A 12,794-nucleotide genomic window follows, 5' to 3' on the forward strand; every position below is an offset into this window, starting at 1 on the left:
ACACCACGGTAGCAGAGCAGTTGTGTGAATCTACTGCAGCTCGGGGCATTGGAGTTCGGAGTTCAGTGCCGGTGTCATCTGTAAGGAGTTCGTATGTTCTCCCTGTGACAGTGTGGGGTTCTCCACATGCTCTCGTTTCCTCCCACAGTCCAAAGACCTACCGGTTAGTCGATTAATTGTTAATTGTCCTGTGATGAGGCTAGGGTTAAATAGATGGTTTACTGGGAGACACAGCTCATTGGGACAGAAGGACCTGTTCTGTGCGGTACAGTAAAAAGAGCTGGCCAATTGGTCTGTGCTGGTTGCCGATGTTGTGGCTCAGAATTATTTTTTTTATCTTAAGGTTCGTAGGGACAGCACAGGGATTAGATGACGGGTTAGGGTTAGAGGTCAGGGGCAGTAGAGTCTGGGCAGGAGCCAGTATTCGGAGCCCAGGTAGGAGCACTCTGCAGTCAAAGGTCAGTGACCCTGGAGGATGGGTTGGCAGACGCTGAGGGTGGAGACCGGTGATCCCCAAATCAGTGAGCCCCGGATTGGGGGTTCATACAAGCTGAAGTCAAGGTGGCTGGTAAACCCCTCCAGATCACTGGGGTTGGAGGTTTGTGTCAGTCCAGAAACGGCAGCCCAAAGATCAAACCCCATGATCGACAAGTCCTGGGTCAATACCCAGAGGTCTTTGAAGTTGGAAGTTGGAGCCCCAGTGTCTGAGAGTCTGCAGCAAAGGACTGGAGGCTCAGAGGCTTGGAGGCCTGACCTAGGATTGGAGGCCTGACCTAGGATTGGAGGCCTGCCTATGTGTGTGAGTGGGTGGCTGGATGGGTAAGAGGCCTGTTTTGCTGTTGTTGGTTTTGCTGTTGTTTGTTTTTGGGGTTGTTGTTTGTTTTGCAGTTGTTATTTGTGTTGTTCTGCTGAACATTTTGCGCATTCTATGTTGGCCGTTCTAAGTAACACTTGCAGGCTGCCTCCAGCACATATTCGGACTATGTTCATCGCCAGTGCAAACAATGTATTTCACCGTATGTTTTGATGTACATGTGATAAATAAATCTGAATCTGGATCTCCTCCAATTCCACCTCCTCGACATCTCCTAACACCGTCGCTTCTTTCTGTTGGCAGACCTGGACGAGTGCCAGCTCGGCACCCACATGTGTCACGTTGGCCAGGACTGTCAGAATGAGGTGGGCTCCTACCGCTGCCTGCTGCGTTGTGGAACCGGTTTCAGGCGGTCCTTAAAAGGACCGGGTTGTGAAGGTACTGTGCATGTTAATCATCTGTCAGGAAAAACTGATCCAATGGTAATGAACTGGTGAATCACGGAACGAGGGGGTGTACTGCCCTCACACTTGTCCCTCAAGAGCAGTGCCCTTGGCAGATTACAGTGGGTCATCAGCCCATCCCTTTCTCCTTGTTCTTCCCCATTTTGCTCCAGCATGCCTTCCTCCCTCTTGCGCCATGTATCTTCGGTATTCCTACGACCCTTCTTCCTCTCTCAACCCCCACCCTCTCCTCCACCCACCCCATCCGCCCCCTTTCTCAATGGCTCTTAGTACTGCACTGTAGCCCGGACATCTGCAGTGGGGCTTAACCCTCAAGTATTAACTCAGAGGTGAGACCCTGGAGGTAAAGCAGACTTGGCAAGGAGTTCATTGCATGGAGTAATCATTGTCCTCAGAGGCAATTTTATTAAGTTCACCTCGTTAATGCAAATATCTAATCAGCCAATTATGCGACAACAATCAGTTCATAAAAGCATGCAGACCTGGTCATGAGGTTCAGTTGTTGCTCCGAACAAACATCAGAATGGGGAAGAAATGTGATCTTTGTGACTTTGACCGTGGAATGATTGTTGGTGCCAGATGGGGTGGTTTGAGTGTCTCAGAAACTGCTGATCTCCTGGGATTTTCATGCACAACGGTCTCTAGAGTTTACAGAGATTGTTGAAAAAAATGAAAAAAACATCCAGTGAGCAAAAACACCTTGATAACGAGAGAGGTCGGAGGAGAATGACCAGACTGGCTCAATCTGACAGGAAGGTGACAAGACAGTAACTCAAGTACAACATTTTTCAAATTACAACAGTGGTGTGCAGAAGAGCATCTCTGAACACATAACGTCATCAAACCCTGAAGCGAGTGGGCTACAGCAGCAGAAGATCACAATCATACAGTCAATGGCTCCTAAATCTAATCAAGCGGCCACTGAGTGTGGTTCACTATTTTGGTTCTTATTTTTGAAACGTTTAAGCTAAAGGAGTGTGTAGCAGCAGGTTTTCCAACCCAGGAGTAAGTTCAGACCCAGTTCTGGCCCTGATCCAGCTCACCTGAGGACCATATCTACTGGATTATTCACAGGTCAAGAAGGATATTTGCCTGATCTTCTTCCTTATCTTCTTGCATGATGTCTCGTCACTGTACAGGCCAAACTCAAACTAGACCTCACTCTAAACTTCAAAATGCAATGTAAATTTATCATCCAAGTATGTGTATGTCACCAAATACTACCCTGAGAATCAATTTATTTCAGGCATTCACAGTAGAACAAAGAAATACAATAGAATAAGTGGAAAACTACACACAAGGACTGACAAACCACCAACATGCAAAAGAAGCCAAACTGTGTAAATACAAAAAGTAAATAAATAACTAAATAAATGCGAGGGGAAGAGGTGTAGAGTCATTGAAAGTGAGTCCATAGGTTGTGTTCAGTGATCGGTTCAGCATTGTGGTGAGTGAGGTTATCCTCACTGGTTCAGGAGCCTGATGACTGAAGGTTAATTACCGTTCCTGAACCTGGTAGTGTGGGATTCCAAATCACCTGTACCTCCTTCCTGATGGTAGCAGCAAGAAGAGAGCATGGCGGATGACGGGCATATCCCATACCTGGAAGTCACTGACATAGGATAGCAGTGGATGAACAGGGATTTTTATCATCAATTTCTCTCTGCATTTTTCCTTCTAGATGTTGATGAGTGCAAGGAGTCAGGCAGCTCTCCTTGTCATCAGCGGTGCCTCAATGCCATTGGTACCTACTGGTGCGCGTGTGAGGCTGGTTACCAGCTCTTGGGACAGCGCTGTGTCGGTGAGTATCTGCTCCATTTGCCAATGTCTGTCTTCGATTCTGTTTTGATCTGTCCTTTATAAAGCTCCCAATAAAAATAGAAACTCACAGGCATTTAATCTGGGATGCACAGATCCACATGGACTGGACAACAGGGAACCTGTGGTCAAAGCCAGAGCTGATGCTCCTCACGAGCTTCCTCTCCTCAGTATATCCGTCTGACCCTTTTCCTCCACCTGTTTATCCCCAGCATCCATTAATTGATTTAATTTAGAGATACAGCCCAGTAACAGGCCCTTCCTGTGCAACAAGTCCTCACTGGCCCTGTGACCAATTAACCTATTAACCCGTATGTCTTTAAAATGTGGGAAACCAGGGCACCCAGAGAGAACTGATGCAGTCACAGGGAGAATGTACAAACTCCTTACAGACAGTGGCAGGAACTATCACTACACTAGAATAGTTCCTGTGACTGGGCTATTGATTCCCGGCTCTCATGAACATTGTCCTTTATGTGTGATATGACCCTAACCATTGGAGTATCTCCCCTTGATTCCTACTGACTTGAGTGTTACCTTGGCTCTTTGTGCAACACCAGATCAAAAGCTCTCTCAAAGTGATGCATCTTTGACCCGAAGCCATGATACTTAATGGGGTCTCGAGTTTGAGGATACTGAGGTAAACACTTTTCCACCAGAATGGTCGAGGGACTCATAAAGGCTAGCATGGACCAGTTGGGCCGAATAGCCCATTTCTGTGCGGTATTAGCTATATAATCCTGCACAGACACATGAAAGAGTTTAAAAGCAGGAACTGGGGTGTTGGATCAAAGGTGAGACTGAACAACCCTGGTCTTTCCAATCCCAGATATCAATGAATGCAACATGAACGTCTGCCACCCAGACCAGGATTGCCAAAACACTGAGGGAGGGTACCACTGCACCGAGAGCTGTCCTCGCGGCACCACCCGGCTACCCAGTGGAACCTGTGGTGGTAAGTACCACGCCTCAGCTCTCCAACCGTCGGTACAAGGCACGCCCCCAAAGCCCTTCCCTGGTCCAACCACTCAGCTATGTTTTGGCTTGATTTTTTTGTCCTGAATTTTTTCGCTGTTGGTTTATACTGAAATACAGTGAGAAGCTCGTCTTGCATACTGTTCACACAGATCAATTCATTGCACAGTGCACTGAGGTAGAACAAGGTAAAACAATGACAACGCAGAATAAAGTGTGGCAGCTACAGAGAGAGTGCAGTGCAGGTCAACAATAAAGTGCAAGATCATAGTGAGGTAGACTGTGAGGGCTAGAGCCCACCTTATCGTACTTGGGCCTGCAATAAGGTGTTGCTGCCTTGAGGGTGCAGTCATATTGCTGCTCCCTATAATCTGCAGTTATTCAGGGCTGCTGTCCATACACAACATACGCAATCTCAGTCCTCCCGTATGCTCACTGGCCTGTCCTCACTCTCCATCCAACAACATCTCACGATTTCGAAGTTCAACATCCTCCAAGGTCTCCATCTTCCCTTCAACTCCACACCTCTGTGTTCCTCCAGCTCAGTCCTACATGTCTCGTCCCATCGACCTGCACTTGTACCGAAGGTCTCCATATCCCTCCCATCCATGTACCTATCCAAATTTCTCTTAAATGTAGAAAACGACCCTGTATCCACCACTTTTGCTAGCAGCTCGTTCCATAATTTCACCATGAATGAAGACATTCCTCCTCATGTTCCCCTTAAACGTTTCACCTTTCATCCTTAACCTGTGACCTCTAGTTCTAATTTCACTCAGACTGCTTGCATTTATCCCAACTATACTCCTCATAATTTTGTATATCTCTATCAAATTTCCCCTCAATCTTTTACCTTCTGGGGAACGAAGTCCTAACCTATCCAACGTTTCCCTGTAACATAGTTCCTCAAGACCCAGGAACATTCTTGTAAATGTTCTCTGCACTCTTTCAATCTTATTTCCATCTTTCCTATAGGTAGGTGACAGGAACTGCACATAATACTCCAAGTTAGGCCTCACCAACATTTTGTACAATTTCAACATAACGTCCCACCATCATCGATGTATGAAGGCCAATGTGTCAGAACTTTCGTTATGATCCTATTTAGCTGTGATGCCACTTTCAAGGAATTATGGATCAATATTCCCAGACCCCTCCGTTCTACGGCACTCTTCAGTGCCCTACCACTCACCGTGTAAGACCTGCAACACCCTGGCTGGTCCTTCCAAATTCCAAGCCCTCAAGCATTAAATTCCATCTGCCATTTCTCAGCCCATTTCGCCAGCTGGTCCAGTTCCTTGCAAGCTTTGAAAGTCTTCCTCACGGTCCACTACACACTCAATCTTAATGTCATCCACAAATTTGCTGATCCAGTTAACCACATTATCGTCCAGATCACTGATCTAGATGACAAACAACAATGGGCCCAACACCAATCCCTGCGACGCACCACTAGTCATAGGCCTCCAGTCAGAGAGGCAACGATCTATTACCTCTCTCTGGCTTCTTCCTCGAAGCCAGTGTCTAATGCAATTTACTACCTCATCTTGAATGCCAAGCAACTGAACCTTCATGACCAACCTCCCATGTGGGACCTTGTCAAAGGCCTTGCTGAAGTCCATGTAGACACCATCCATGAGCTGTATTCATCAACTTTCCTGGTAACTTCCTCGAAAAATTCAATAAGATTAGTTAGACATGACTTAGCACGTACAAAGCCATGTTGACTAACTCTAATCAGTTCCTGTCTATCCAAATAATTATATATCTGGTCCCTTAGAATATCAGCCTATAATTTCCTGGCTTATTTTTAGAACCTTTCTTAAACAGCGGAACCACAACTAACCTGCAATCCTCCAGCAGCTCACCCGTGACTAAGGATTCTTTAAATATCTCTGCTAGGACTCCTGCGATTTCTGCTCAGACCTCCCACAGGGTCCAAGGGAGCACATTGTCAGACCCTGGAGATTGGTCCACCCTGATTTGCCTCACCTCCTCCTCTGTAATCTACATGGGGTGCATGACCTCGCTGCTGCATTGCCCCACGTCTGTAGACTCTGTTGTCTGACTCCCAGGTAAATACAGATGCAAAAAATCCGTTTAAAATCTTCCCCATCGCTTTCAGCTCCATGTATAAATTACCATTCTGATCTTCCAGAGCACCCATTTATTCCTTTCTATTCTTTTGCTCTAAATACATCTGTAGAACCCTTAGGATTCTTCTTCTGCTTGTCTGCTAGAGCAACCTCACGTTGTCTTTTAGCCCTCTTGATTTCCTGCTTAGGTGTTCTCTTGCATTTCTTATACTCCTCAAGCGCCTCATTAGTTCCTGCCTGACTATCCCTGCTATAAGACTCCTTCTTTTTCTTAACCAGGGCCTCAAAATCTCTCGAAAACCAAGATTCCCTAAACCTGTTATCCTTCCCTTTTATTCTGACAGGAACATACAAATCCTGTACTCCCAAAATGTCACTTTTGAAGGCCTCCCACTTACCAGGTACACCCTTGCCAGAAAGAACCTGACCCAATCCACACTGGCCACGTCCTTTCTAATACAGTCGTCCCACAGTATCCGTGGGGGATAGGTTCTAGGACCCCCCGTGGATGCTCAAGTCCCTTATATAAAATGCACATAACCTACGCACATCCTCCCGTATACTTTAAATCATCTCTCAATTACTTATAATACCTAATACTATGTAAATGGTTGTTATACTGCATTGTTTAGGGAATAATGACTAGAAACAAAAGTCTGTACATGTTCAGTACAGACGCAACCATTGTAGCTCTTCTGGGAACGTTGATGCTACCTCGGCATCAGCCGATGCCAATTCTCCCGTGATCTTTAAGTTCTTGAGTCTGTAGCGCTTTACGTAGCCAGCCAGCCATCCCTTACTAGGTTCAAACTCCTTCCTCTCGCTCACAGCACAAGTAGCGAGGTGAACAATGCTGAAACAACGAGTGCTGGAGAGAGGCTGAGGATCTGTGAGATGGCGGGAGGCTACAGCAGGGTATGCCTACACATCACTTCGTTCACGTGGACTCAGCATAGTGCTCGGCACGCGGCAAATTCAAGTTTTGCTTTCTGGAACTTTCTGGAATTTTTTTTGAATATTTTCCACCTGCAGTCAGTTGAATTTGCGGATGCGGAACCCGCGGATACGGAGGGCCGACTGTAATATCAAAATTGGCCTTCCTTCAATCTAGAATCTCAACCCGAGGACTAGATCTCTCCTTTTCCATAATTACCTTGAAACCAATGGCATTATGACCATTAGATGCAAAGTGCTCCCCACACTAACTTCTGTCACTTGCTCTCTCATTCCCTAACAAGAAAGTTACTTTTGCATTCTTTCTAGTTGGGATTTCTGTGGACTGATTGAGGAAACTTTCCTGAACATGTTTGACCAACTGTTTCCCATCCAGCCTTTTACAGTATGGAAGTCCAAGCCAGTAGGTGGAAAGTTAAAACCACCTACTTTACTGTCACAACCTTGTGTTTCTTGCAACCATCTGCAACCTGTCTACAAATTTGCTCCTCTAAATCCTCCAGACCATTGAATAATCTATAATATAATTCCATTAATGTGGCCATACCTTTCATATAGCTTCACTAGACAAGTTCTCCAGTCAGTTCATGACATTTTCCCTGTCTAGTAATGCCACCTCTCCCCTATTAATTCCTCCTGCTCCATCATGTCCAAAAACATCGGAACCCTGGAACATCGAGCTGCCAGTCCTGCCCCTCCTGCATCCAAGTCTCATTAATGGCTACAATGTCATAATTCCACGTGCTGATCCATGCCCTAAGTTCATCTGCCTTTCCTACAATTCTCCTTGCTTTGAAATGCACTGCTCAGAACATTAGTCCTACCTTGCTCAACTTTTGATTCCTGACTTTGTACGTAGGGTAAACAACATCTTTCTCCACAACCACTCCACGATCTGTTCTGGCACTCTTGTTCCCAGACCCCTGCACTCTACTTTAAAACCCCCATGCAGCCTGGCTAACCTTCCCTCCAGGATATTAGACCCACTCCAGTTCAGGTGCAAACCATCCCTTCTGTACAGGTCCTACCTTCCCTGGAAGAGAACCCAATGATCCAAAAACCTGAAGCCCTCCCTCCTGCACCAACTCCTTGGCCACATGTTAAACTGTATGAGCTTCCTATTTCTGGCCTCATTAGCATGTGGCACGGGTAGCAATCCTGAGATCACAAACCTGGAGGTCCTGCCCTTTAACTTAGCAGCTAACTCACCGAACTCACTTTGCAGGACCTGGTCACTCCTTCTACCCATGTTATTGGTACCAACGTGAACCAAAGCCTCTGCTGATCACTTAAGAAACCTGTGGACTCGATCAGAGATGTCCCTGACCCTGGCACCTGGGAGGCAAAAAACCATCCGGGAATCTCATTCTTTCTGTTCCCCTAACCAACGAATCCTCTATCACTGCTAGTTGCCTCTTCTCTCCACCCCCCCCCCCCCCCCACTTCCCTTCTGAGCTAAGAACATGAGAAATAGGATCAGGAGTTGGCCATCTGGCCCGTCGAGCCTGCTCCACCATTCAATAAGATCATGGCTGACCTGACCTCTGTGGCTTTTCTCTGCTGTCATTCCCCCCCCAACAGTATCTAAAGGGTCTAAACAGTATACCTGGGTACTCTGCACTGGCTGCCTAAAGCCTATTTCCCCCTCCTGATGGTCACCCCGTTACCTGTGTCCTGCACCTTGGGTGTAACTACCTCCTTGTCTATCAACCCCCTCAGATTCCCGAATGATCCGGAGTTCAGCCAGTTCCAGCTCCAACTCCTTAACATGGTCTGTTAGAAGCTGCAGCTGGATGCATTTCTTACAGGTGTAGTCACCAGGGACACAAGTGGTCTTCCTGCCTTCCCACTTCCCTCAAGAGAAGCATTCCACTATCCTTTCTGGCACTCCCACTGCTCTAAACGTGCATTAAGCAATAAAGAAAGAATAACTAATGATAAAATCTACCTTGGCCTACGCTTCTCCTTTCCAAAGCTTCAATTCCCCATTCCAACTCTGGCCCACTCACACAATAGCCGCTCTGCTTAAACCTAACTTCTTTTTATTGGACCTTACCAAATGCATAATTTTGCACAATCCAATGTCTCCTGGAGACTGTGGCACACAAAATGTGCCAATTTCTCCCATTCACTTCTTTGAAACTCTCTCTCCCTCCAAGCAATCGGGCGTCTCCTCAGGACTGTACTCGTTTCGGTTTGTCAAGCCCTATTCCTATGCAATAGAGAGTGGGAATATCTGGCCCAACAAGTTTAGGCCAGCTCACAGGGCAATCCTATTTTCCACATTAATTTCCCCAGTTGCCTCTCCCATCAACTCCCCCAGATTTCAGCGGCCACTGATCCATAGCTGGGCAGTGGTGTAGTGGCATCAGCACTGGACTTTGAAGCGAATGGTCCCAGGTTCGAATCCTGCCGGATCCTTGCATGCTTTCCATCTGTGTTGGGTTGAGCGTCGAGCTAGCAACTCAGCTTCAGGAAAAAAAAGTCAAATGCTACTGAAACGTCAAAAATGCTGCCTGATGCCTGAGAAGGAACAACAACGATGATAATAGATCCAGTTTACAGTATTTGATGAGCTTAATGTGTACATCTTTGGAGTGTAGGACGTAATTGGTTTGTTATGAGATACACTGAGATACAGAGAAGGGCACCCACACAAGTTATAGGGAGAACATGCAAACTCCACATAGACAGCACCTGAAATCAGGGATGAAGCCAGGTCTCTGGCACTAAGGCAGTGGTTCTACTCTAGAGTCATAGAGTAATAGAAAAGTACAGCCCTACCTGTAAAACCTACCCTGGGCTAGCTAATCCCATCTTTTACCTTTCAGCCACTGAGGAACATGGATCATTCCTCCTCACCGTGCCTTCGTCTCTCCTAACTCTGGAAATACCTACATCCCTCTCAGCCTCTTCTGCTCCAGCAAAAACAACTTCAGCCCAGCTGGACATCTCCTTTGCTGACAACAGCCTCGTTCATCTCTGCATCCTGCCCGCGGTTAGCCTTGCTACCGTGTGGTCCCCAGAGTTGCACAAGATGGGCTTGGCTCCACCATGATGTTTCTGCTCTCATAATCTAAGGTCATATGACAATAGACAATAGACAATAGGTGCAGAAGTAGACCATTCGGCCCTTCGAGCCTGCACCGCCATTTTGAGATCATGGCTGATCAATTCCTATCAATACCCGGTTCCTGCCTTGTCCCCATATCCTTTGATTCCCCTATCCATAAGATACCTATCTAGCTCCTTCTTGAAAGCATCCAGAGAATTGGCCTCCACTACCTTCCGAGGCAGTGCATTCCAGACCCCCACAACTCTCTGGGAGAAGAAGTTTTTCCTTAACTCTGTCCTAAATGACCTACCCCTTATTCTCAAACCATGCCCTCTGGTACTGGACTGTCCCAGCATCTGGAACATATTTCCTGCCTCTATCTTGTCCAATCCCTTAATAATCTTATATGTTTCAATCAGATCCCCTCTCAATCTCCTTAATTCCAGCGTGTACAAGCCCAGTCTCTCTAACCTCTCTGCCTTTGATTATTGGAATGGAGGCGCAGGAGACCGCATTTGCTGGAATCTGCCCATCCCACCTCCCATATTGGGCTCCAGACTTCACCCTCATATCCAATCAGATTCCGGTCCTTTGTTGCCTCCACCTATCACCTGCCAGCCTCTGTTGCTATTCCCGCCCTTCCCTCCTCCATCCGCCTCCCACCCATTTCACCCAGATCCACTAGTCACTCCTACTCCACCCCTTCCCCATAAGACAAGGGAGCAGGATTTGGCCCATCGAGTTTGTTCTTGGCTGATTTATTATCCCTCTCACCCCATTCTCCTGCCTTCTCCAAGTAATCTTTGATGCCTTGACTAATCAAGAACCTTTCAACTTTTGCTTTAAATATACCCAATGACTTGGCCTCCACAGCCGTCTGGGGCAATGAATTCCACAGATTCACCCACCCTCTGGCTGAAGAAATTCCACCTCATCTCCCATCATTCAATGGGACATCCTTCAATTCTGAGGCGGTGGCCTCTGATCAGAGACCCCACCATTACGGGAAACATCCTCTCCACATCCACTCTATCTAGGTCTTTCAATATTCGATGGGTTTTAATTCATTCCCCCTTCATTCTTCTAAACTCTACTGACTGTACCATCAAACAGTCTTCTTGCATTAACCCTTTCATTCCCAGGTTCACCCTCGTGAACCTCCTCTGGACCCTCTCCAATGCCAGCACATGCTTTCTTAGATCAGGGGTCCAAAACTACTCACAGTACTCCAAGTGTGGTTGTGCCAATGCCTTATAAAGCTTCAGCATTATATCCTTGCTTTTATATCCCTTCAGCTTTTATACTGACGGTCTCCTCTGTATCCATCAGTCCTAAAGGGTCTCAGTCTAATATGTGGACTACCCATCTCCTTCCACAGATGCTGCCTGATGCTCTGTGTTCTTCCAGCACCTTGTTTGTTGCTCCTTCTTTCTCATTGATATGCCTTTCCATAGATGTGGACGAGTGCAAAGAAGGGACCCACATGTGCCGCTACAACCAGAAGTGTGAGAACACGGTGGGCAGTTACCACTGCAGTTGCCCTCGGGGCTACCGATCGCAGGGCGTGGGAAGACCATGTCTGGGTGAGTAGCTGAGAGCAAGTGAGGGGGGAGGAGGTGGTGGGAAAATCCTCCCCAGTTATGCATAAGTTCAGGTCAATGTTTAATGTCATCTGACTGTACATACATACAACCAAACAAAACCGTGTTCCTCCGGGACCATGACACACCCGCATGACATATATCACACACCACACATCAGTCACAATATTACCATACATAACTTCATAACATAAATGCATGCAATGCACTGTAGAGGTAAACAGTAAACAGCCCACTGTCCTAGTGATGAAACCTCAATGGTGGCAGGGTATTCATCAGCCTCACAGCCTGAGGGAAGAAGCTATTACTCAGTCTGACAGTCTGAGTCCTGATGGTCCTGTACCTCCTTCCTGATGGTTCTGTACCTCCTTCCTGATGGTCCTGTACCTCCTTCCTGATGGTCCTGTACCTCCTTCCTGATGGTTCTGTACCTCCTTCCTGATGGTCCTGTACCTCCTTCCTGATGGTTCTGTACCTCCTTCCTGATGGTTCTGTACCTCCTTCCTGATGGTTCTGTACCTCCTTCCTGATGGTAGTGGGTCAAAGAGATTGCGGGATGGATAGTTGGGATCCTCAACAAAGCTTCGGGCTCTTCATATACGACACTTCTGATAAATGTCACAAATAGGGGGAGGGAGACCCCCCCATGATCCTCTCAGTAGTTTTACTAATCTCTGTAGGGTCTGGTGGTCCGATGCCTTGCAGCTTCCGTACCACACAATGATGCAGTCAGACGGGACCCTCTCGATGATGCTCCTGCGGAAAGTTGTTTGAATGGGGGCGGGGGAGCCTTGCACGCCTCAGTCTCCTCAGAAAGTGTAGGCACTGCTGTACCTTCCTGACTAATGCAGAGATGGCGTGGGTCCAGGTTAGATCATTTGTTATGTGAGCACCAAGGAACTTTGTGCTCTTCACTCTCTCTGTGGCAGAGCCTTTGACGTGCAGCATGGTCAACCTGGACATTCCTGAAGTCCACAATCATCTCTTTTGTCTTGTCCACGTTCAGACTCAGGTTGT

The 12,794-nt window shown here is 47.0% G+C and overlaps 1 protein-coding gene across 1 annotated transcript in view; it reads left to right on the top strand.

Moving 5' to 3' along the window:
* The window catches only part of LOC140731245 (hemicentin-1-like), a 379,087-nt gene that overhangs the window by 352,883 nt on the left and 13,410 nt on the right, over positions 1-12,794 (top strand). The window contains 4 exon segments of the mRNA XM_073052779.1: positions 1,118-1,252; positions 2,960-3,079; positions 3,926-4,051; positions 11,631-11,759. Coding sequence (XP_072908880.1) covers positions 1,118-1,252; positions 2,960-3,079; positions 3,926-4,051; positions 11,631-11,759 — 510 coding nt within the window.

The sequence above is a fragment of the Hemitrygon akajei genome, chromosome 7, assembly GCF_048418815.1.
Source record: "Hemitrygon akajei chromosome 7, sHemAka1.3, whole genome shotgun sequence".
Lineage (NCBI taxonomy): Eukaryota > Metazoa > Chordata > Chondrichthyes > Myliobatiformes > Dasyatidae > Hemitrygon > Hemitrygon akajei.